Source organism: Crocuta crocuta, unplaced genomic scaffold (genome assembly GCF_008692635.1).
Source record: "Crocuta crocuta isolate KB4526 unplaced genomic scaffold, BGI_CrCroc_1.0 scaffold348, whole genome shotgun sequence".
Taxonomy (NCBI): Eukaryota; Metazoa; Chordata; class Mammalia; order Carnivora; family Hyaenidae; genus Crocuta; species Crocuta crocuta.
The window spans coordinates 2,084,389-2,109,874 of NW_027529573.1; the positions used below are offsets into that span (position 1 = coordinate 2,084,389).

Consider the following 25,486-nt stretch of genomic DNA (forward strand, 5'->3'; position numbering starts at 1 on the left):
AAAGATGGAGGGGGCCACTTGGCAAGGAAGGCAGATAGCCTTTAAGAGCTGTGTGTGGCCCCGGCTGCCAGTGGCCAGCAAAGAAGTGGACCTCAGTCCTATAGCTTCAAGAATGTGAATTCCGCCAACAATCAGAATGAGCCTGGGAAAGGGCTTCTTTCCCAGAGCTGTTGGAGGAATGTAACTTGGCAGATACTTTGATGTGAGTCTTTTAAGATCCTGAACAGAGAAGCCAGTCACAGAGCCTGCCTACTAGACTTCCAACCTACAGAACTGTAAGCAGAGGGGGGCTGAGCTGTGATGGGTCCTCCCCTCCCCCTGGATTTGGGCCCATGCCTCCTGCCTCAGGGACCCCATCCCAAGGGCTGGATCTCTCCTGTGAGGGGCAGTGCCAGGGCACCCCAGCCTCCCTCAGGTATGCCATGTTCCACAGAAACAAGGGTTGGGCAGACAGTGGCCATGCCAGCCCAGCTATACACATGGCCCCTCTTGACCCTTCTCTGTAAATTGAGGCACACTACCACCTGGCCTCCTCACCAGGAGAATGTCCTAGGAAGCTGGGAGTGCCTACCGTGAGAAGTCCTCAGCAAGGCCTTAGAGCTTATCCTTCACTGATGAGGTGATTCAAGGCAGGCTGGAGGCTTCATGAGGAAAGCTGGACGGTGGGCCTGGCGTGGTTGGTGGCATTGGTGCCTGGGCCCCAAGAGACAGGCCTGGGAAAACCAAGGCTTGCTGGATGTCTGGTTAGGTAAGGCCCTGCCCTGCCTTCTAGGAATCCAACCTCCTGGATTTAGAAAACCCCTTGTGACTCACATTTCTTGAAGGTGAACAGTTTCTCAGTAAAAGGAGGACTGCCTTTCTTGGGTCCTTAATGTGCTCATCCCAGGTTCAGAGCTGGGGCAAGAGGCCTCAGGCCCAAAGCCCAGCCTGGGGCTGGGGAAGGCTTCCCTGCCCTCTGCCTGCCTCTGTGAGCCCAGAGCCAGGACCCTGTTCTCTGACGCCTTTCTGCCTCATACACCCTCACTGGGCCTACCTTGGGAGCTGCTCTCCTTCCCTGACACCCCCCCTACCCTGACCCTGCTCTTCACTGGTAGGGGTCACTGAGTCCACATCACCCTTTTGCCCTTGCTGTGGGCCTTTCACCTGGCCCAGGTGCTAGAGCTTCTTTCGGTTCTTGGTGTGCCCTCTTCTCCCACTGCCCTGTCAGGACGGAGGCAGGTAGTGTCCATTTACTGAAGGTCCACAGTGTGCTAGGCTTCTGCTGGCAGGTGACTTGCATGACTGGGGACTAGGTGGTCCCTGCCCAGAATGGGGAAGGAAGGACTCTTCCCCTGGCTGAGCCAGGGCTGTGAGGTGAAGGTTGCTGTAGGCAGATGGCCAGGGTTTTATTACATTGAGAGGGTTGCCAGACATCTGCCCTCTAGCCCCACCCCACAGCAGGCTACATGGGCCGCTCCTGGGGCTGATATGCAGGGCTGGCCTGGCCTTGGCCTGGTGACAGTCTTCTCCTCAGCCTGGCCAAGGCCCGGATGGGGTTCTGAGTGCAGTTGGTCGAGTGGGTCATGTCCTTGCTCGGTCGGCTGCAGGGCTGCTGAGGTGGGGATGCCCGGAGCTGGCACGGTGGGGTCCTGCCTGTACTGGCTGTCCTGCTGCTAGGCAGGTGCTGCCTGCCCAGGGGCCTGAAGGAGGACCAGATGGCAAGATCCCCTGTGAGTGAGGGGACCAGCCCACCCATCTGCCCCACCTCTGGCAAAGCCTTACTCACCCTGGAGATGTATTCTGGGCCTGGGCTGGGGGCGGTGTTCCATGGATGCCCTTGCTGGGAGGGGCCCAGAGCTGGTCCTGTGGGATCAGCTGCAAAAAAAGCCAATATCAGAAAGGCCCAGGGGCACCTGGGTGGCTCAGTCGGTTAAGCATCCAACTCCAGCTCAGGTCATGATCTCATGGTTCGTGGGTTTGAGCCCTGTGTTGGGCTCTGTGCTAACAGCTAGCTCAGAGCCTGGAGCCTGCTTCACATTCTCTATCTCCCTCTCTCCCTGACCCTCCCCTGTTCATGCTGTCTCTCAGAAATTTAAAAAAAAAAAAAAATTTAAAAAACAAAAAAAAGAAAGGCCCAGGAAATTCTCTGTACTGTTCAGAGAGGGTATCATCACCATGGAGGAGAGGAAGGGCCCAAACCTGTTGCCACACCCCTTCCTCTGAGGGGCAGGGTTTGGGAAGCCTTCCAGGGCTACCCCAGCTGCATTAAGTGTGGGAAGTTTTGCCTTCTGACAGGGCTCCTGGTTGCACTTGAAATAAAGGTGCCAAGGACTGGAGGGGAGAGTTTGGAGTTGGCAGGCACTGTCACAGTCTCATGCCTGCTTGAAACCTATAAGCCACATGTGATGAGGCAGGCTTTCAACAGGTTCCCAGGATGGGGTCTGAAGACCTGCTGGTCAGGTGCCTCCTCCAAGTCCCCAAGGGCCATCCAGTCCCCAAGGGTGAGCCAGGCTGCCCACCTTGAGGCTCCCCTGCTGGGCTACCTCCCGAATTTTGGACAGCATAGACCGGAGCCGCCCATTCTCCTCCTGCAGGACCCGGATGCGGATGTCATTGGCCTGTACCTGCTTCTCTATGTCGTCTGTAACATTGCCGGAGCCTGTGGGGACAAACTCTCTGGTACCTCACCCCACCTCGTGGAACAGGACCTCAGGGGGCACACATGCCAGCTGAGGTATGGCTTGGGTTGGTGGTGGCCTGGCAAGCACAGGTGAGCTGAGCAGTCAGTGTACCAAGCCTCCCGCTTCATCTTCCCTCTGAGGCCTTGTCTCTGCTTCCCACCCCCTACTTGCTGGGAGGTGACTGCAGCATTGTGGAATCTGAGAGCTGGGTGGGATCTTGAGCTCACTGAAGACTTTGTGAAGTGACTCTCTGCCAAAGCTGCCTGTTTTCAGAGGGCCAGAGAGACAGTAAGCTGTCCAAAGTCACACAGCCAGCTCGAGTATGAGTCACAGGAATTCAGCAAAAGACGTTCTTTCCCACGATTTGGGGGATGGAAGTTTCTTCTCTGACTCTATGAAGTCATGACTGAACTGAGCAAGTTGCTGCCTGCTGTGGTTCTTGGTTTTGTGGTTTGTAAAAGGGCTCTTGTCCACCTTGTGGGGCAGATGAAGGGACAGTGGAAGAGCCTGGAAAGCAGTGCTCAGGACTGATGATGACTTATCATGAGCAGCTAAATTGTGGATCTTCCTGGCACCTCTGCAAGTGGCTTCACCCCTGGGGTGAGGGCTAGAGGGGCTGGAATGAGAACCCAGGTTGCGTGGCATCCAATCCTCTGCTAAGACGGGTAATTAGCACTCCTGTGCCATGGGCTGCATGACACTGGACAACTGGGGCTGTGGCCCTGGAGCTAGCCCTGTGGTGTGGTTTGGGGAGACACTAGGCTGGGGGACATGAGGAAGTTGAGTAAGGACTGGCATGTGATATGGTAAAGAACACAGGCAGCAGTGTTAGACCTGTACTTCGACTCAGCTGTGTGACAGTGGCCAGTCACCTCACCTCTGGGCTTTGTGTCCCCGTCTACACAGAGTAGAAATACATGATGCACTGTGTGTCCTGGGAGCTCTGCAGGCTGGTGAGTTGCAGACCCCAGTGTCTTGTCCAGGGAAACCCTCAGCTGCCTGTCCGGGCCCTGATGTGCTCTTGCCACCACCTCTGGTCCCTACTTGGGATCTGGGCCTCGACGGGTATGTGCAGGTCTGGGAAGGCCACCAGCAGCCGCTCCCGCTCCCTCAGCTCCACGAGCTCCCGTTCCATCTCCGATATGGTCAGCTGCAGATCGGTCGTGGACTGCTCCAGGCCTTGCTTTTCCCGCTGCAGGCTCTGCAGTAGCTCCTGGGGGTGGGGAAGGCTCGTCTTGTCCAAGGAATGGCTCCCGACTCCTCTGGGGACACCCCATCCCTTCCAGACACGAGATGGGCCCACAGGCACTCAGCTGGCTGGAGGCCCCTCTGGTCAAAGAGAAGAGCCGTCCCATACCCTTGCTCTGCCCGCTCCCACCTGCTGGGCCAGGAGCTGGCTCTGCCCCTGCTCCCTCTCGCTCCGTACACTCTGCAGCTGCTCCTCCACATGGGCTCGCTGGGCCTCGGCCTCGTCCAGGCTGCCCCGCAACTCCTCACGCTCCTGGTCCAGGCTGTCTAGTTGCTGCAGCAGGGCTCGCTGTTTGGACTGCAGGGACTGAGCCGGGGTGGGCAGGCAGGGAGGCTATGAGGCCCACAGGGCAAGGCCCAGCCACGTGGGACAAAGGAGGTTACAGTATCTTTGACCCTCCAAGCCCTCCCCTTTGTGCCCTGCCTGTGTACAGGGGAGGCTGTGCATAAGCATGCAGCAGAAGGGGCATAGCAAAGACAGCTGTATACCCTAATGTATACCCCCAGGCCAGTCAGGGCCAAGCCCTCCAACCTGAAGACCCCTGCCCTTTTGTAAAGCAGTTGGCCAATTATCAGTCTCGCCCCCTTCTTTACAGTCACAGTCTCCACTAGGAGAGGCATTCTGGGCAATACACTTTTCTTCTTCTTAGGTCTTCAGTGTCCCATCAGCCCATGTCACTTGGGACCCACATTTCCTAATACACACTGAGTATTAAGCAGGAAGAACCAAAGCTGGTCTGTTCTGAGTCCTGCCTCTACCTCTGGCTAGCTGTGCAGCTTTGGCAATTTCATTAATCTCACTGTGACTATTTCTTCATCCATAAAATAGGGATGGCAAGAGTATCTGCCTCCTTCTGTTGTGATGAGAAACAAGAACAAGAGGGCTACAGAGGCGGAAGCCTAGCACCTGGTTCACTGCACACATCTGATACACAGTGACCATAACTCTTTGCAGGGCACTGAGAAAAGCATCCACTTAGAGCTGAAAGGCTTTCCTATACTGGGCCATGACTGATGCTGGGAACTTCCACCTGAGGTCTTGGCTTCCCAAATGAGGCTCTGAGACTAAGACCAGTCAGGACAGTCCCCGGACCTATCCCCTTCTCTAGGTGGCAGGTTACTTGCTCCCTCAGCCATACTCTTGAGGGTTCCTGCAAGGCCCCAATGCCAAGGGCACAGATGTATCCTGGGCTTCGGCTTGCCCTTTGGCCTCCCTATCCTTCCTCTGACTGATGGACCAATCACCAGCCCTTGGCATCCAGTTTAAAGGCCACTTCCTCCCAGAAATCATTCTGGATTCCCATAAGCAGATGTGCTTGTCCCTCTCTAGACTTCTAAAGTACTTTTCCTACCCCTGTTAGCCATCTGGCACTAGAGCTATGGCGGCCCAACTGCCTGTCTGCTGGGTGGGGAGCTCCTCTGGAACAAGGCCTCCTTTGGCTGTATCTGTTCCTGGATCACTGTTTCCCCGGGGCCCGGGGCTCAGGGGAGGGCTCAGGCTCTTGGTAAAAATCAAACAAAATCCTGGGTGTGTGCTGGGGAGCAGGTACCCTACATGGATAACCCCCCAGACCCCACCAGTGCAGCTTTCTTTTCATGCAGCCCACATTGCAGATACCCCCAGGTGCTGGGGTCCTTACCTCCTGGTGGCGGACCATGCTGTCAACTCGGGCCTTCTCCTTGTCCAGCTCTGTGCTGGCCCAGCGGATCTGCTGGCTGGCCCCATCCAGCCGCCCTGCCAGCAGCTGCACCTGCTCCTCCAGCTGGTGCACCTGCCTCTCAGCCTCTGCCCTACGCTCGGCCTCCTCTTGAAGCTGCCGGGCCTTGGTCTCTGCAGGATTGGGTGGGCATGGGAAGGGGTAGGGCAGGGAAGTCTGGGTGCAAGTCCTTGTGCCTCTGACCCAGGATGGGAACTGAGGTGGGGTGCGAGGGATCATAGCCCATCTCTGGGCTTTAGTGTCCTCAGCCACAAATGGGGCCCTGAACACTGCCTGAAGTGGGTTGTGAAAATAGAAGGTGCTCTCGGGGTGGGAGGTGGCACACCCAACAGTGTGTCCAGTCAGGCCCACTCTCCTTGTGGTTCCCTTTCTCTGCCCCAGAAGCCCAGGGGACAGAGATGGAGGGTGCTCATCCTGCTGTACCACCGAGCACAGGGCATAGGGTTGGGGGCCGCACAATGGCATTCCTCACCCACAGCCTGCATGGACTCCTGTTGCTCCTTCAGCTTCCCCTCCAGGGTGGCCACTTTCACCTTGAGGTCACTTGTTTCTATGGCAGCCGAGAGAGGGCGGGGGGGGGGGGGTCTTNGCCAGTGCCTTCACACCCAGTATACCCTGCAAAGTGGTGGCAGCTATTGCTGTGTGGAAGGGCTCCCTGGACTTGTAGAAGCTCTAGGGAGATGCCAGGAGGTCTGGCTCCCCATTTACCCTGCTTCCTACTGGCTGGCTGCCATGCCTCTATACTTCTCTGGACCGCAGCGTCCTCCACAGAGTTGACAGGCTGAGAAAGGGCAGTGACTTGCCCAAATCTGTCAGGCCCCACCATATCAGCAGGTGCTGGCCTGCTTCTGGTGCCATAGCTGTACCTCTGCCTGATGGCTTCTGCTGAAGCCAGAGAGGCTGCTCTGCTGGCTGGAGGTGCCAGGAGAGTAGCTCTGCCAGGAGTCCCTTTCAGTGACACCAGAGTGGATGAATTCCCTGGCTCCCTCACCCTCCTATGGGACAGCTCTGAGGCGTGTGTTCTATACCACCAGCTCCAGGACTCCCCAGTGGGATTAAGCTCTAGTTGCCTACAGTATAACCAGCTTGATGAGTTGCCTTCCTTCTGTGTCTCTCGCCCACTCCTCAGCCTGGGTTTCTTTACACTGACTACTGGTGCCTGCAGCCCCGTCATGGGGGTTGCTTCTGAGAGAGCCTGTGCTAAGGCCGTAGCAGAGCCCCGGGCACTATGGGTCCAGTGTCTGGGGACACAGACCTGTGAGCCATTGTTGCTTGTCACGCTCCTGCTCCATCAGGTGCTGTGTGGCCTCATCTGCCTGTTGCTGCCGCTCTCCCTGCTCCTGCTTCAGTGCCTGCTCCAGCTCACCTACCTGCTTCCTCAGTCCATCCTTCTGCCTCTCAGCCTCCTCCAGCTGGGCCCTAAGGGGCCCAACAAGCTGAGTGAGGGCCCCCACATGCTTACTGAGGCGCGTCAGGTCTTTGCTCTGCTCTGCTGCCCAGTGGCCCATGGTGGTGGCTGTCAGCGGCCTGAGCCCCATGCTGTCCTGCACCAGCTGCTGGAACTGGCCTAAGGACGAGGGCAAGTTCTGGCTCTGACACAGGCTGATGACCACCTTGCCCACTTCCCACAGGCTTCCCTGGACGCTGGTGCATGCATCACAGGGCACCAGGGCCGTCTCCACGGTCTGGGAGTGGATGCTCCTATTGTTCTTGATGGTCTTGGCTGGACATTGCAGGGATACTCTGGCGGAGAGGCTGTCTGGCTCCTGGCAGGTCTGGAGCAAGCCTGGCATTGGGGAGGGGGGTTTGATGAACTTGACAGTCACAAATTCAGGGCTCCTGGCTGGCTCGCCCTTGGCTGTGGGCTTGGAGGTGAGGGTCTCTCCTTGGTTTACCCTTTTCTGTGGTCAGGAAAAGAAAGGGAAAGCAGATGAGGGAGACAGGCCTGGGAGGTGACCAGTTTCCTGGGGATATTGTGACAGCCTCCTCAGATGTTATCTGACACCAATGTGAATGAGAGAGAGAACCTTCTCCTTCCTTTCTGCTGCCCAAACTTACTAAGCCCAGGCCCCATGTAGTTACATGGCACTAGGCATCTAACAGTGAAGCTGCAGCTGCCAGTTACTGGGTTCTTGCCTAATGGACTTGCTTGCTGTCATGTCACCATAGGTGTTCTCAGTTTTCCTTTCTTCCCTGTTATGGTGATGGTGGTCCTTCTCCCACTGGGGATTTGTGAAAATTATGAGATAAGCCATAACAAATGGGGTTAACATTAACAGTATTACCCAACAGCGCCCCGAGAGGTAGGGACTGCCATTATTCCCACTGTACAGATGAACAAACCGAGGCTCAGAGTAGGTAGGGACTTTTCCCAAGATCCCATAGCATAAACAGCAGAGCCAGGTAGCCCAGACATGACCCCCAAGGCCTGCCTTGCTAACTGCACACTGTATTTGGCATTGACTGGGAGGCTCCAGAGTTGGTACTGTTTCCTTCAGGAAGCATGGGGCCAGCAAAGAATGTGGTACACACATGGTGTGCAAGGAAGCTGGAACTGGGGCAGGTATGAGGGTGGCCATGGTTGGGGAGTGGGGGGTAGCCAACCCACCTGGGGGGCTGCCTTCTGGTAGAGCATGCCCAGCCTCAGTAGGCTGTTCCAGAAGCGCCGCACTGTGAGCCCCACAGACATGCAGGGCCCCACGGCCTGGGGAGAGGGCACCGTTTGCTCTGAACCAAGGTTCTCCAAGTAGCTGGCACAGCTCTGAAGCAGCAGCAGGAGCCTGTGGGCAGAGATGGCGGGGTCAGCTAGGTTAGAGCCTAGTGCCAGCATGCCTGCACACCATGCAACTAGCAGCCTCTGGCTCTGGGGTCTTGGGGGGCCTTAGAATATACTCTGCTGGACCAGCCTCAAAACCAATCCAAGAGTTACTTCCTCTAAGAAGCCGTCCCTGAGAGCTGAGCTTGGGGGCCCCTTCCAGGCCTCCTGGGTATCAGCACTTCTGCCTGGCTGTTCCCCATTGCACTGGGATGTTCTGGGAGATTGGGTCTGCTTCTGTTGTGCTGTGAGTGCTCAGAAGGTGCTGGGTGGGTGGCTGCATTACAGCACATGGCTCAGAGCCTTTACCTTACAGAGGACAAAGCAGAGACCCTGAGAGGAGAAAGGGCCTGCCCACAGCCTCAGGGCTAGCATGCAGGGCAGGAGGGCCCTGTAGTTTCCTGATTCTAGTCAGGGTCTCCTGCAGGGCAAGCTGCTCCTGTGACATGGGAAACATGAAGACAGCTGGGTGTCTACATTAACTTCAAGTCTTCAAAATTAGAGTTGGGCTATGTTTAAGGAAGAGAGGCATTAGAAGGATAAGCCTGAATCTGCATGGGAACCAAGCTATTTTAAAGGAAGAGAAATTGTGTTTACAAAGCATACTGGGCAGGTAAGCTACATTGTCTTGTTCCAAGTGCAGTAGGGTCATTCTAAACCCACTGGGGCCTTGGGCAGAGAAGGCCTGGGGAGGAAGCACCAATTGCCTCTGGGGCCCGCCCCTCTCTGGGCCAGGGTGTCTTCCTCTGTGAATGGGGGGACAGCTGTGCCTGCTGCAGTGCCGGGCAGCACTGGGGGGTAGGAAAGTGCCTGGAAAGAAGACAGAGCACGGCCTTGACAGAGGGGGTGGAGAAGACATGTCAGCAACAGCTTCCCCAGGGGCATAGATAGACTGACTGGGTCTTGATGGATGAGTGGGGCTTGACCAGACCAGGAAGGGCTGGGCAGGGGCACTCTAGCAGAGGGCAGAGTGTATGTAAAGGCACCGAGGAAGGAAGGTGTGTTCTGAGCCTTTCACAGCCTCCAAATAATGCTTTCGTACTGGGGGTTCTTCTAAGTGGTTACCCTGGTTCTTTGGCCCCAGGCAGGTCATCCCCAGACTACTGGTGTCCTTGCCTGTCAGGGGCCCCATGACTTTGTATGTGTATGGGTTTGGAGCACAGGGAGCCTGGGTTGCGGGCCCCAGGAAGTGGAAACCTGATGACCATGTTACATTCAATGATAGTGTGGAAGTGGAGGGGCTGCAGGGCAATCCTCTGGCCTCTTCCCAGCAGGGACAAAATCTGGAAAAACACATCCCATGTCTGACCTTGTGACTCAGAGAGAACAGCATAGCCCACAAGACACCAGGAAGAAGAGCCTGGGATGGAAACTCTGAGCAGCAGCTGTGGTGTCCCTGAGGCACAGAAACTCTGAGGAAGCAGCTGACAGGAGCTGGAAGGGAGCCGTCAGAGGGGCGGGGTGGGGGTGGAGGTGGCATTGAGGGCAGGTACTACAGGAAAGCACATGACAGAAGGGATCACAGTGAGGGCCTTGAACTGACCCGCCTCCTAACAGGTACTCAGTTAAAGGTGATTATTGTTACCAATGTGATCTTTGCTGGAGGGGGATCCCAAGGCTGGTCTACTGGTTTAAGGAGGATGACAGCATCCCGAGATCACCAGGCTTGGTGGAGGCCCTCACCTGTCGATGACCAGCTCCAGCAGGACAGCATGGGACAGCTGCGTGAACTCGGGGTCACCTGGCACATGGTCATAGTGCTCTAGCAGGGCCACCATGTCCAGGTCACAAGCCACACGGTCAGGGAACTTCCAGGAGGGGAAGTGCACAGGCCCAGCGCGAGAGAACACGTCCACAATGGCGCCCTGCAGGTCGGTAAGGTCCTTGCGCAGGCTGTCCATACAGGACTGGCTGCCCAGCAGGTGCGCCATACTTGTGGCTCCTAGGGTGAGCAGAGAAGATCCCCATCAGCCAGAGCCATGTGGCTGCTGCTAGAGGAAACTTTCTTTCTTTTTTATTTTATTTTATTTTTTTCTGAGAGAGAGAGAGAGACAGTGTGAGCAGGGGAGGGTCAGAGAGAAAGGGAGACACAGAGTCTGAAACAGGCTCCAGGCTCTGAGCTGGCAGTCAGCACAGAGCCCGATGCGGGGCTCAAACCCACGAACCATGAGATCATGACCTGAGCCGAAGCCCGACGTTTAACCGACTGAGCCACTCAGGTGCCCCTAAAGGAAACGTCCTAAAACCCTGATCTGCCTCATTCTCCTAGGCCGAAAGTCCAACCTAGACCCTAGGGAAAAGTCTTTCCCAGGCCTGCATCACAGGCCCTTTGGTACCTGCTTTTGGGAGACTTCACCAAAGTCCCTCTCATCCACCCTACGCCATGCCCACACTGCCAATTCCATAGCTCCAGGAGTCCCTCCAAGGGCCCGTATCTGCCAGACCCCTGCTAAAGGCTGGGCAGATACAGCTATAAACTAGAAAGTACCTACAGTCCTTCTCTCCCTGAGCAAACCACTGAATAGGCAACTGACACCTAAAAGAGAGTGTTAGTAGTTACAGCATGACAGGAAGTGCTGGATCATGCTGGGCCACTGTCAGCTCCTGCCTGGACCCCTGCAGCACCTTCCAGCAGGGCCACGGGTCTGACCACTCCAACTGACGCACTTCAGCTCTAGAGATCTGGGCCAAACCCGACCTGAGCATGTCACACAGGCCAACACCCCTCAGGACTCCCTTGGGAGAAAGGCCACCTCTGGCCATATCCCTCTCCCACCGCCATACTCTGCATCTCAACCACCATCAGTTCCAAACAGCAGTTCAGGTGCCGGCACTCATTTCTAAACCTGGGCCCGATCCGTCCCTCTGTGGGTGTCATGCTTTCCCCATTCAATTCCCATCACCTCGCTAATTCCTCTCATCCTTCAGGCTTCCTGGGTATCACCTCCAACAGGAAGCCTTCCCTGACCACCCTCCAGGGCAAGCCACCAGTAAAAGTGCTCAAGCAATAGTAAGCATTATTCTTGTAATTACTATTAGCAGTAGCAACAGCAAAGACCATCCTTGTCTGGAGCCACTGCCTGCCTTCTATATGTCCCCTTTCCCACTGCAGCCCATACAGAATGCTTCTTGCCCATCTCTGGAATCTGTGGACATCTTTGAAGACAGTGATGAATGGTCCCTGATCCTTGACTCAGAACGTGGAGAAGCATGACAGTCCAGTGGCCCCTTCAGTGTCATCGCACACCCTTCCAGTTTCACCCTCTCCTCTCTGCTCAGAGCGGGGCAGCCCTGTTCTTCCCCACCCTGCAGCAGGGTCTCTTGTCCATTGTTGGTTTCTCAACAGCAGAAAGCACTTCTTTGTAGCATAGCTCTTCCCTTCCCTGCTTGGACAGTATTTAGGCCATGGTTGGTTTCCCTGATCTCTAGCAAGTCCAGGCCTGGTGGAGAAATTTCTTTTCCTCCAACCTATTTGTACCCCAACCTCACTCATCTCAGAAAATGGCACTCCCCGCTATATGCAGCTGGACATTTCCTTATATTCCCTTCCTTTACCCCCACAACCCAGTGCCCAGTGCTGCCAATCCTGTGTCCAGACAGACCGCACTGAGAACCCACCCCTGTGTTTGTCAGTGCCGCTCCACACTCCCTCTTCTCCCCAGACCACCGCCACAGCCTCCCTTAGGGGTCGCCCTCATCCCTCTGCCCAGCACCACCTCGTCCATTCTGAATGTGGCCAGAGTAATCATTTAAAAGGCAACTCACTCCCTGGCTCAGAGCCCTTGAATGGCTTTCTATAGCATAAACACTGGAACACTTTCTTGGGCTCTGTCCTGTGTGGTCTGTTCCCACCTCAGCATTTTACCATCCAGAATGTGCCCTCACCTCCTCATACTTTCTCTAGATAAGACACCTTCCTTCAGGTCCCCAGGCCAGGTGAATTTACTTGTTACACATTCTCAGAGCATTCTGTTCTTTTCCCTTCTAGCATATGCCACACTGGCACTGAATTATTATACGAATAATTATTTGCAGTTAGCAGTCTGTCTCTCTACAAGTCCATGGACTGTCTTTTGAGTTCACTGTGGTATCACCTGGTCACTTGGGCTGAGGGACCTGAGAGACTGCTTGTGCCCACAGCTCATGGGATGCTCGAAGGCACCAAGGGGCGATTCCTGAGGGCTGAGCTGGCCTCTCTGGCCTCCCAGAGGACTTGGGTCCTGTCCTCACCTCTGCACAGGTGCCTGCCTGTGAAGCTGAATGTCTGAGTATATCTGGCTGTCAGATTAGCCTGTGGGCTCTGGGGCTCAGGGTCAGAGGCTCATCCAGGTGCTGGGCTTCCTGTATCCAGTGCAGGGCTGGCCCCAAATAGCTCTTCAGTCCCTGGGAATGGATAAAGGCAAGAGTGAGTGAGTGGGCACTGAGGGAGGCTTCCTTGGGGGAGGGGTGCAGGAAGGACCCTGTCCCAAAAGAAGGGGAGGGGGCCCCAGGCTGGAGGAATGGGGTGAGGGATGGCACTTGTGGGGTCACCTACCTTGAGCCTGAGCACAGAGATTGTACTTTAATGGTGCTAGGCCCTGACCACAGGACCTACTGTGTGTTACCTCCTGAATCTGCCTTCTTTATACAGATGAGGAACCCAAGGCTCTGGAAAGTTAGGGAGTTAACCCAAGGTCACTCAGGGAGGTAGGATTCTTGGGTTCAACATCTCTGCCCTGTCTTCGGGCCATGCTGCTTCTAGAGCAGCACTGTCCAAAAGAATTACAATGCTAGCCTTATATGGGATTTTAAATTTTCTACTAGCCATAAAAAATTTAAAAAAAAACAGGTAAGTTAATTTTAATTATATATTTTATTTAACCTAATAAACCCCAAATACTCTCACTCCAACATGAAATCAATATAACACTATTAAGGAGATCATTTTACAGTCTTTTTCACATTCAGTCTCAAAATCCAGTGTCTATGTGACACACTACATTTCAATTTGGACCAGCTACCATCTTCAAATGCACTACCACATGGACTGGTGGCTAACGTATAGTTAGACAGTGCAGGTATAGACGGTCAGATCCTGTGTGTTCATGAAGCAAATGGTGACTAAGTACCTATGAATTCTGGGCACTGTGTTGAGAATACAGACAGAGAAGGACACACAGAGCCCTGTCCCTAGGAACCACCTCTGAGGATCTCTGAGGCCTTTGGTGTGTCACCTCTGTCAGTTCCACCCGCAGGGCAATGAGTATCCACCCTAAAACACTCATAAACACACACAGGCCCACATCCTGTACACGGATGTTGCTGCGGTGACTGCCTCTCATGAGATATTGCCAACTGTGAGATTTTATATCCCCAAGGAATGAGGCAGAAACAAACAGAAAAAAATAGACTGAAACCTTCTGGGTCTCCTTCCTGGAATGAGAGGGAGGAAATAAATAAAGTAAGCAATCCCGTCCTGGCAGGAGGCATATGCAGGTGGCAAAGCACCTGGAACTCAGGAGCTTGCTTCTGAAGACATCAAGAAACATTGACCTGTTCACCCTCAAATAACTATAGCTGCCATCTGGGGCCAGCTGAGATACCAACTCCTGAACTCTGGTTCTGATAAGTAGAACAAATGCCAAAGCATCAGTAATACGTGAAAGGAAAACACAACACTGTAAAATATCCAAGGTTACCACACATTGTTTTCTTCTGAACACTAGGGATTTGCAGTTATAAATGTGTTTTGAGTACCACCTAGGTGTGTGTCAAGTGAAGGAGCATTTGACATGGGCTTTCTCTGTAATCCCTGGGTCTTAAGTGGAACCTATAGCTTGAAGATGCCAACCCTGCACTGACTGTTCCTGAGATCATACAAGTGATGGCGCTAATTGTGCCAACACTGCCCTGAGGAAGGAGAGCAGCTAACTCTGCCTCTGAGTTCCCTCATGCTCAAGGTGGACTTTTGACTTGCAGAGAAGGGAAGGGGCCCTCCACTCCCATTCAACATGCAAGCCACTTCCTTCGCTGAGCTATAGGATCCTACCCGTCTGGTAAAGATTATGCCTACCTCCAGGCGCCTGGTTGGCTCAGTTGGTTAAGCAGTTAAGCGTCCGATTTCGGCTCAGGGCATGATCTCAAGGTTTTTGGGTTCGAGCCCCATCTTGGGCTCTGTGCTAACAGCTCAGAGCCTGGAGCCTGTTTCAGATTCTGCCTCCCTCTCTCTCTGCCCCTCCCCTGCTAGCATTCTATCTCTGTCTCTCTCAAAAATAAATAAACAGTTAAAAAAAAGATCATGCCTACCTACGTCCTGGCCAGTATCCCTGCTGAGATTCAAGGTCACCACTAGGAAAACACTTTGGAAATTCTAAAAACACCTATATATTCCAGTTGTCAGCCTCTGACTCCAGATTGCTAATTGCCTGGATCCGTGAGGACAATAAAGGGCTTGAATGAAGATAAAGGAATAAGTAGCTGCACTAGTAAAGGAATAAGAATGAGTTTAGATTTCCATTCCACCAACTCAGAATTTCACTGTCTTCGTCTGTAAATAAGTTTCTCTAAGAAATAAGTGACGTAAGAGGCGCGTGGGTGGCTCAGTCGGTGAAATGACCAACTTTGGCTCAGGTCATGATCTCAAGGTTCGTGGGTTCCAGCCCTGCATCGGGCTCTGTGCTGACTGCCAGCTCAGAGCCTGGAGCCTGTTTCAGAGTCTGTGTCTCCCTCTCTCTCTGACCCTCCCCTTCTCACGCTGTCTCTCTCTCTCTCTCAGAAATAAATAAAACGTTAAAAAAAAAAAAAGAAATAAGTGACGTAAAGCATGTAGTGTTTGGCACAGGGTCAATAAATTCCAGCTATTCTACATTAAGAATAACAACAATGACATAAACCAGCTATGGAGTGTGTGCGTGTGAGAGAGGGATGGGGTAAGACACTAGGGAGGGCATCTCTTCCTATCCTGCCTTCCTATCCTTCACAGTTGAAACTGTTAAACTATCCAGACAAGGGCAAATGCCGGCCTGGATTCCGGACCTGGAGGGGCGGGGGGTTGACGGGACAAGGAGGACAGTATCTCAGAAGAGGAAGTAAAGGGCGGGATTCCAAGTGAGCCTCAGGGAAGCTAGGGAAGTGGTCAGCAGGAACGCACTATTGGGAGAAAACAATGGAATTTAAAGAGGTCTTGATTTGAGATGGTCTGTGGGGCTTGAGAGAGGGACTATGGAAGGTAGAAGGTGGAACCTAGGAAAGGCAGTCCCACGGGAAAAGGGACGGGTGGGAATTAGGGATTGGGACTTGGGAAGGGGCTCTAGAAGAGGTGGACCTGAAGCGAAAGAGGAAGCAGCCTCGAGGGGAATGGGCTCTCCAAACTGACAGGCCAATGGGAGGGAGCGAGGGACCCACCTTTGGAGTAAAGGAGAGGGGGCCGAGGGTCGTGGGGTGCGGGAGGAGAGTGTCCGGCGGGTGATGTAGGACGTCTCCCCAGTTTCCTGCGTTGTAGCCTCAGCCCCTGTGTCTGGTCGGCTCATGGAACTGTCTCCCGCGCGCCTGCTGCTCCTGGGATCGCTCACAAATCCTAGCCAAGTGCCTTGACCGCTGCCATGGCAACGGCGTCTCGCGCAGGCAGCTCTAGGAAAGAGACAGGAAGTTGCATCACGAAAAAGGGGGGGTCCCGGAAGTGCGTCAGCCTCTCCTCCTGGGCTACGAGTCTCTCGGTCGCCGCCATCTTGCGAGCTTGTTGTATCGTCCGTGCGGGTAGCTGCTTTGACGCAGCACCGCTCACCGTCAACGAGGCGGACTGGCAGCCCTGAGCGTCGCAGTCATGCCGGCCGGACCCGTGCAGGCGGTGCCCCCGCCGCCGCCGGCGGCCACCGAGCCCAAACAGGTACCGCGACCCCCGCACCTCAATCGGCAACCTGAGCCTCGGTCTGGGCCCTCCCCTCCGGCGCGGCTGCTCTTCACTCGTGCAGAGGAAGAAGCGGCCACTTACGAGGGCCTGGAGGGACTGCAAGTCCCAGGAGGCAGCGCGCTTGCGCTGCCTTAGGCTAGCGAAACCAGCGTTCTTGGAACAGTGGTTTTCAAAATACGGTCCGCGGACCAGCAGTGTTAGCATCACCAGGGAGTTCATTAGAAATGCCAAAACGAAATGCTAATACAGCTTTAGCAAGATCTCAAGGTGATTGGTTAAAGTTTGAGGAACACTGATCTAGCCCACCCTCAGGTTTTCAGTGGTAATTGGGCCGACCGTCGTCCCCTCTCACCCCGGCCTCTGGCGTTTGCACAGTAATTCTAATTTCCCAGCCTGTAGGATACGTTTTTGGTAATTCTTAGGATCTCCTCTTTGCTTACTCTTAAGCCAAACACCGTGCCAGGTTCCGACTGAACCAGAATGAATGGAGCACAGCTAGTTTATGAAGTTCACAGTTCTAGTGGGGAGACAGATCTAAATGAATTCTCAACAAGTATTTATTGCTTTGATCACCATAAATGATACCAGCCAGCTCTTAAATCAGCTGAGAGGAAAAGAGGTGTGTAAATCATGGCAATATGGTGTGATATGCCCGGTAAGTATCAGATGTAAAAGGAGATTGTAATCTAATCAACATTTCTTTGATGGGGTGAAGGAGAAATTAAAGTAGGTGGAGCCCACCTCCGTGTTAAGTAAATTGCTTTTAGAAAGATGTATTAGTAGTTTGTCAGATAGGTGATTGGAAAAGGGAAATAACATCCTTTATTCATGCAGCAGACATTTTTTGAGCACATATGGTGTGCTGATTACTGCTTTGGGTTCAGTATACAGCAGAGTACATGACAGAAGAGGTCCATACCCTTACCACAAATATTTAAGTATGTCCAGTATCCCTTGTATTTTCCCAGTCACTTGGGGAAAAGTAAACAAGGTTAATACTGGATAATTGTAAAGACACCAGGGTAGGAATCAGATGATGTCTCTGATCAACAGTAAATTAAAAAGTGTGATTCAAGCATAGGGTTGGAAAGAGGTGGCAAAAGATGCATTTTGGGAGATTTGAACTTTTCTAGTATACAATGAGGAGAAAGGGAAGTTTTAAGCTGGATAATGACATATATGTGTTTCAGAAATTCTGGTAGGCAGGTTGTGATGAGAATTGCTAGGAGCACAGTTATTCAAAAGATGCTGAGGGCCTGACTTAGACTGGAGTGGGGGAGAGGGCAGACGGGATGGGCAAGCTCAAGTCACAAAATGGCTGGTGGTGCAGACTCTCTAGCTAAAGTGATGTGTTGGAATTCTGGGTCTGTTTTTTGGTACAGTTAAGCTTTACATTCCTCAGTTTTGTTATATGTAAACAATGGAGTATTCACATCATAAGACTCTCATAAGGGTTAATCTATTTAAAGTTCTTAGAAAATTATTTGGAACCTACTACATGCTTGGTAAATGTTATCATCGAATGTGGAACCTGAGGAAGGGAGAGGAGGCCCATGTTTCTGGCCTGGATGACTGAGTGCATGGTTAACCATTCATAAGGAAAAGTGGTTAGAGATGAAAGTGCCCAGGAGTCAGTTGGATCTAGCGTTCCGTGGCACATAAGAGTGATCTGGGACATCAGTTTGGGTGGGGTTGTTCAACCTAGAGGTAGTAGGGGAAGTGGAGGATGTGGTTGTGAGTGCCTGAGGACAGTGTGAATATGTTGGAGAACAGACTTTTGGAGAGCCCTAACATAGGGCAGGAGGTGAAACAGGAGCTAGGAAGGAAACTTGGATGGAATGGTGAGCAAGAAGGAAAGACAGATGAGAATGGGACCTGGGAGTTGAGGAGTAGAGAGTTTTGTGAAGGCATGGTCACTGGTCACGTGATCAGATGGCTACTGTATTTGGCATTCTTTTACTTTGGCAAGAGCACTTGAAATGAATGAGAGGTGAGGAGGTAGGAATGGCAAGACAAAGAACTCAGGATATTTACCAGAGGAAGAGGGGAAGAGGACAGCAGCAGAAAAGAATGTGAAGGCAGCGGTGCTGTTTTGTTTTGTTTTTTTTTAAGATGAGAGACTGACCGTTTGTTTACTAAGGAGAAGCAGCTGGTGAAGAAAGAATATTGGAGCTTATGGGGCATTTGATGTTGGGTATTCCAGTGGGGTTTCACAGAACATTTGTGCATTGAGTGGTGGTTAAGACTGGAATAGATGAAGAGGAAAGGGGCATAAGGAGCTGCCAACAGCGAGTTTCCCATTTCTTTATTCAGCAAGCAGTCATTAGATATTCCATGGCAGGCACATCCCTAGGTGCAGAAATGGCCTTCTGAATTCTGGGAGATGGCTTCTTAGAATATGATCAGATTCCCACCCCAGTCCCCTATCTTAATCACCTAGGCAGTTGGTAAAAATGCAGATTCCCGGTGTCACTGAGACCACTTGGCTATGGGGGAACCAAGGAGGCTGCTCTTTTCACTGGTTCCCCAGGAGAATCCCACTCAAGTATAGTGCAGTTAAGAGAACCCCTTTTCTGGAGCAGAGGGTCCTAACTCGAGGAAGGTCCAAGGGAGAGAGTCTACATTCTCAATAATATTTTAGAGAAGTTCGACAGTGGGGATCCAGTCCCAAATCAGGAACTTCAAGATATTATTTTTCTTTTCTTGTTTTCACAGCCCACAGAAGAAGAAGCTTCTTCAAAGGAGGATTCTACTCCCTCGAAGCCAGTGGTGGGGATTATTTATCCTCCTCCAGAGGTCAGGAATATCGTGGACAAGACTGCCAGCTTTGTGGCCAGGTAACGTTAGCTGCTTCTGTGCTGTCAGCCTAGGCCTGTTAGCTCGTCTAACACCACAACCTGGTGGTGAGATAGGCAGTGGGCAAGCTTGGTGTCTCCAGCACAGCATGGCAGGGGCAAAATGTGAATCACGTTCAGCCCCAGAGTCACCAGGAACCTGTGCTTCCAAAATGGGCCTAAGGAAGTGCCTAAAAAGCTGCTTTGTCAGGGAGAGTATGTGTGTCTGTGAGCTGCTGACCTGAGGAAAACAAAGAAAGGAGTTGATTGTTCTCATTATGCAAGAACTGTGCTCAGAGCTTCAACTGACCCATCTGCAAAATGGAATAAAATGCCACCGCAGAATTGTTTTAAGGCAGGAGAGGAGGAGTGGGACTGAGTCCAGTTCACATGCATTATGTATGTGTTAGCTATATTCATGGATGGCATGGAAATCAGTCCGAGTTCCTCTTCCTCTTCTGCATCCTTTAAACACACTCCCACTTCCTCAGATGGAATCATCTTGATGGCTACTTGACTCCAAAGGTCAACACATCCCCTACTTTAAAGTATTTTGGTAGCCAGCAGGCCACATGCAGCCTACAGAGCTCTTGTTTTTCCCCATAGTAAAACTAGAATTAGTTGCCACTGTTTAAAAATGAGGAGATTGCACAGAAAATCTGGGTTTCTGGCTTCTGTGGATGAAGTGGACAGCTCATTGCATGGAAGCAGTAGCTGGCCTAGAATGGACTCCTGCCCTCAGTCAGGGCATGTACTCCAGAGGGCCACGTCTTGACCCCAAGGCAGCATCCCCATCATAGTACATCATTTAATACAGGGCTCCTTCCTTTCCCAACCTCCTAATATAATGCAACATAGAAGTTACTCTGCTTGATGTCTTTCACTTGTCAGGCCCCATGCAGATTCATATTATTACATTTCAAAGGCTTTGACTAACTTGGGTAATGTGTTAAATCTGCTCTGTGCTTGATTGAACAATGTCAGATTTAGGGCAGTAAGTGTTGTGTTTATGATAAATGTTTAATGTATCATAGCAACGCTCATACTTCTCTCTTCCCCCTGATAACTTAAAAACAGAATAAATAGGAAAAGGGTGTTAGAGGAAGAATCACCACAGTCTCACTACCAGAATAGTTTCTACCAGCTGTTTTCACTTTCCTGTTTCTTTCTGGGCCTTGGCGTCCTTTTTTTAGACCCTTTAATACTAGTAGATACTTTCATATCCTGCTTTTCCCTTTTGTGTTGTGTTATAAGCCTTTTCCCGTGTTGCTCTGTGGTCCCCTGATGCTGCGCCGTCCTTGATACACCCTGCTGAGGTGACGGGCCTTTCTGGACTTGGCTGTCTCCTCTGTTTCCCTTCAAGGTTGTTTCCAACATTTCAATTTGGCAAATGAAGCCGTGGGGAAATCTGAGCATTTTCTCTCCTTTCTAGATTGTTTCCTTAGAATTCTACGTGGCACATTACTGGCTGAAAGAGGGTTTTTCAAGATTTTCTGAAACATTTTGCCAAGTAGCTTTCCAATAATTTTGTGCCAGCCTTTGCTGCCATAGAAATAAGAGTATCCACGCTTTCTTAAAAATAAAAATGTATTCATCCATGTTTCTAGATTTATTTTTGGCTAAGGTGATTGCCTTGTAGGCATCTTTAAAATCTGTGGACTTGCTTTTGTTTACATTGCAATGAGGGAACAGACCAGCATCATCTCACTGTGGGATAAGGAAGCATGCAGGACCTTCTACTTCACTTCTCTTGGGTCACACATGTTGATTTGAGGGAGCAGACAGTAAAAAAATCACTGAGTATGTTTTTCCAAAAGAAATTTTTTCTCTCTGCATTTGGTCTTTGCTGAATTTTCCTGTCAAGAAACTGAAGTGGAAATTACCCTTAAAAGTCCCACCAGCTGGGTTGACTCAGAATCATGTCTTTTTCTGCTGAAATCTATTCCTTGTGTTAGAGAACATAATTCTAAAATTAACATTAAGTTAATTTAAAAGAACAAAATCACTTGGAACAAACATTCTTGCCTTCTTCCCCCCTCCCCGATTATTCCCAGATGTGGTACGGTCATGGGTTAGGAGGCAGTGATAGAAGAGGCAACAAGAGCCCCCTTTTCTTAGCAGCCCTTTGTCTCCCCTCGGCATTTGCTATGTCTGATGGCCTAGTTTAGCAATATCTATGTGTGCACTTAACCTTCCTCTTCGTATATGGTTTGTATTAGAGGGGAAGATGCTGCTTCTCCAAGTATGAGGTTCCAGTTGGACTGATGCACTGTCAGATTGAGACCTCATGGTGTTATTCATGCTGCAGGGTGTGGCCAGAACTTGCAAAGCAGCTAGCCTGGGTGTTGATGACCACCACCATGGCACAGTTATGGGGCACAGCATTGCCTGTACCCTGTCTCCCAGTCTCTCTTCAACTAACAGGGTCAGGGTGTGAAAGTCTGACGAAAGTGAGCAACCTGCTGCCAGCAGCCCCTAGAACTATCCCTTGATGTATTTGGAGTATCCTTTGAGTGTTGGTCTCTGGAGTAGTGAGGGAAGCCCCACAGACATCTAAAACCCAGATCATCTCTAACGTTTATGAAACAGACCTTTCTAGCTTTCGTAGGAGTGACAGCCCTTGTGTTTTAGGCCACCGTATGATTCAGAAAGACTTTGGCATCTCCTTAGCTGATTTGATCTCAGTACTCCAGGGTAGAGAGAGAAGGTAGTATTAGTCGCATCTTACACATGGGAAATTGAGTCAAAGGGAAGTTTGGGCCCCCAACTTCTGGGGGGGGTTGCAGAGGCAGAGGGGCTAGAGATTGAGTTTAATCAATCATGCCTGTGTAATGAAGTCTCCATAAAAAACCCTAATCTAAGGGATTCAGAGAGCTTCCAGGTCAGTGAATAAGGACACATCTGAGAGAATGCGGGAGGGTGGTGCACCCCAGACTCTACAGGAACAAAATCTCCTGTGCCTCCGACCTTACCAGACCTAGCCCTGTGTGTTTTTTCATCTGGCTGTTTATTATTATCCTTTAAAATATCCTTTTTTTAATGAACTGGTAATCTAGGAAGTTAAAAAAAGAGAGTGAGAGAGCAGGACGTTTAATAACTTCAGTCATTAGTGAACCCAAAACGAATATTGTCCATATATTGTATCTTTAAGGTTAGCATGCTTTCTAACTGATTTAGATGTTGTATACCTGTGACACCTTGAAATATTACCATTGGGACTCTGTAAAAATCAGGGCCTCCTAAATTTCATGAGAGGGGAATTTTTTTTTATCCTGAAATTTTAAAGGAATCCAAACTGGGGACCCATGGTTTATGTGGAAAACTGTCTTGGGTACTGAGAGAGATAGGAGACCTCCCTTCTATGCTTACCGCTCCCCTTGTTATCTGAATGTGCCTTACACAGCAGCACACATCCTTTTCCAGTGTGGGCCTCACCTAGTAGTAAATGAGGTGATTTAGGTAGTACTTGGACAAAGCATTATGTCCAATTGTCTACATTTTGAAGTTTTTTTCAATCCTTGTGGTTACCCAAAGGACAAAGTGTCCGTTTGGTGTTAGTGTGTCTTTAACACCATTCCAGCACTCTTCTCTCTCTTTTTACCTAAGACATCTGGCCTCAGTCTCAGCAGACTTTGAGCTGGGCTTTAATGATACTACTTTGTTTTCATTGTGTTTAATTTTATGCTTTCTTTTGTTAGTAAAGCCACCATACTGATTTTTGCTGGAAGTAGTAATATATGCTTTCTGTTTAAAGTATTTTTAAAATGAATAAAGTTTGTTTTTTTAAAAATTATTTTAATGTTTTGTTTATTTCTGAGAGAGAGAGAGAGAGAGAGAGATAGCATGAGCAGGGGAGGGTCAGAGAGAGAGAGACACACAGAATCTGAAACAGGCTCCAGGCTCTGAGCTAGCTGTCAGCACAGAGCCTGACGCGGGGCTCGAACCCACGAACCATGAGATCATGACCTGAGCCGAGGTTGGATGCTTAACTGACTGAGCCATCCAGGTGCCCCAAAATGAATAAAGTTTGTTAATGCAATAGCTTAGATAATTTTGGGAATGGCAAGACTAGCAGAGAGCTGCAGGAATGACAGAGGTCTGGGATACCCTGTGGTAGAGGAGGCTTGGCCCAGGCTTGAAGGAAGGCAGATGACTTTGGCCACTGACACCAAGGCTTTCAAGGAAGACCTCTGCAATACTTAGGGATGGTCTAGTTTGATGAATGGTGACAAGAAGGGGGCTTGAATGGGTAATGTTCTGGGTCTAGGCAATTGTAAGGGTTGTGGTGTTAATTCTTCTCTCTTCCTCCTTGTAGAAATGGACCTGAATTTGAAGCTAGGATACGACAGAATGAAATCAACAACCCCAAGTTTAACTTCTTGAACCCCAATGACCCTTACCATGCCTACTACCGCCACAAGGTCAGCGAGTTCAAGGAGGGGAAGGCTCAGGAGCCCTCGGCTGCCATCCCCAAGGTCATGCAACAACAGCAGCAGGCCACCCAGCAGCAGCTGCCCCAGAAGGTTGGAGCTCACCCCTCCGTTCATATCCCCAGGGCTAAGAGGGAAGCCTGGATAGAGAGGGGAGGATAATGAACTCTGCTTTCCAAACTTCTCTATCAGCCAGGGAGAGATGAGGTTTTTATGTACTTAGGCTCAGATAGGAAAGTACTGCTGACAGTTGGCATTTCCTGAGCACTGCTTGTCCAGCTCTGTGCTCAGTGCTTTACGAGTCTCATTGACACCTCACAGCAGCTGCTTAAGTAGGACAGCAAAGTGACCATTTTATAGATGAGGAACCTAAGGCTTGGGGAAATATTATTTACCCAGGCCACAGTCAGGATTCCAGAGTTCAAGCTCTTGGCCCCTGCTCTTTGCCTTGACCATGGAGTGAGGACAGTGCTGTAATGTGGCTTGTGAGCCCCTTCTTGAGCCTTCCCTCCCATCCATCTCACCTTCCCAGGGCCCCTCCATCTGGTCTGCTCTAATACCCTAATCCTCACTAGGTCCACAGATAGGGACAATTAAGGGTTGTCGGTGTGGACAAGAAGGACTGGCACAGTTTGCCTCCTGTATAGACCTAGATTGGTTCCTTCTCTTTGCTCTTTTCTTGAACCATGGTGGCAAAGGCTACGTCTTGTTTTATAGTGGGAAATAAAGATTCAAGTAGATTCTGTTACCTTGCATTGTAATTTACTACTCCTAGGGCTTCAGGCTACCTCAGTTTCCTCATCTGTAAAAAGGATTCACAGTACCTGTTCTATCCGTCTTGTGGTTCATGTGGAGTCCTCTCCAATGGGTTGTCTGCACACATGTAGGGCTTACTGTGGCCTCCATGTCCCTTGGATGGGATTTAACATGGTATGTTCCTGTTGGATCTTGTGCCACCCAGTTTTGACCCTCGATTTCAGGGCAACAGCAGAAATACAGAGGGGTACAGTTCTTGCTCAAAGCCATTCAGGGAGTTGAGACCACAGTTGGTCAAGTAATTGGTGCTCTTGTGAGTTAGTATTCTCTGACACCATGGGCCAGTGATGTGCACATGATTAACAGAAGCGTCAAGGTCCATGCCATCTTGTGGGGGTGTCTTCCCACCCCCTCTCGAGCCTCACAGTCTCTCTTATATCTTAGGTCCAAGCCCAGGTGATCCAAGAGACCATCGTGCCCAAAGAGCCCCCTCCTGAGTTTGAGTTCATCGCAGACCCCCCCTCCATCTCAGCCTTTGACCTGGATGTGGTGAAGCTGACAGCTCAGTTTGTGGCCAGGAATGGCCGCCAGTTTCTGACTCAGCTGATGCAGAAAGAACAGCGCAACTACCAGTTTGACTTCCTCCGCCCTCAGCACAGCCTTTTCAACTACTTCACGAAGCTGGTGGAGCAGTACACCAAGGTGCCTGGGCAGGGCAGTGGCCGGGATGCTGGGCCTAGGGAAGGAAGGCATCTTGCAGAAGCACTGAATCTGTTCATGTCTACAGGAACAGTACTCCTCCATGGGTCCCTGAGTAGATGTAAAAATTACAGTTCAGTGTAAAGTCTTGATTTCTATTGAGTTTTTCTTCTTAAATGTAACATAGATTGCTGGTTTTAAAGAGAAGGGAAATGTGATTGATAATTGCCATTAGGTTAGTGCCTACTATGTGATATCCCAAGTGATGCTAGCTGCTTTTAAGTACATTTAACTTCAGTTGCTAGCACAGGATCTGAGAAGCAAGCCCTTAATAATTGTCTCCTTTTAGCCCAATTTAATCTTTATAAGAACCCAGGATGTGTACCCCTCTCCCTTTTTCAAAAGTAGAAACAGGCTCAGAGAGTTGAAGTTAGTTAC

General features: G+C 51.1%; 2 protein-coding genes across 8 annotated transcripts in view; one reads left to right on the plus strand and one right to left on the minus strand.

Moving 5' to 3' along the window:
* Positions 1-1,360: 1,360 nt before the first annotated feature.
* Positions 1,361-16,032, minus strand: CCDC157 (coiled-coil domain containing 157). Of its 6 annotated transcripts, none has more exons than XM_077761609.1 (12): positions 15,825-16,009; positions 12,672-12,824; positions 10,125-10,383; positions 8,235-8,406; positions 6,882-7,527; positions 6,099-6,176; positions 5,549-5,739; positions 4,087-4,215; positions 3,705-3,873; positions 2,499-2,638; positions 1,766-1,854; positions 1,361-1,679 (listed from the first exon to the last, which is right to left on the minus strand). In XM_077761609.1, the coding sequence occupies exons 3-12, from the start codon at positions 10,370-10,372 to the stop codon at positions 1,442-1,444; spliced, it is 2,100 nt and encodes a 699-aa protein (XP_077617735.1). In that variant the 5' UTR covers positions 10,373-10,383; positions 12,672-12,824; positions 15,825-16,009; the 3' UTR covers positions 1,361-1,441. The 6 variants fall into 6 exon arrangements, with proteins under 6 accessions (XP_077617735.1, XP_077617736.1, XP_077617733.1 ...); XM_077761610.1 differs by having other exon boundaries at positions 4,039-4,215; positions 7,089-7,527; positions 15,825-16,006; XM_077761607.1 differs by having other exon boundaries at positions 4,039-4,215; positions 15,825-16,006.
* SF3A1 (splicing factor 3a subunit 1) overlaps positions 2,624-25,486 on the plus strand; it is a 34,144-nt gene continuing 11,281 nt past the window's right edge. The window contains exons 1-4 of one of the 2 annotated variants that reach the window (XM_077761606.1): positions 2,624-2,713; positions 19,045-19,166; positions 23,479-23,686; positions 24,794-25,051. In XM_077761606.1, coding sequence (XP_077617732.1) covers positions 2,702-2,713; positions 19,045-19,166; positions 23,479-23,686; positions 24,794-25,051 — 600 coding nt within the window. In that variant the 5' untranslated portion in view covers positions 2,624-2,701. Of the gene's footprint in view, positions 2,714-16,154; positions 16,306-19,044; positions 19,167-23,478; positions 23,687-24,793; positions 25,052-25,486 lie in introns of those variants that run through there. The other variant, XM_077761605.1, reaches the window with a different exon arrangement.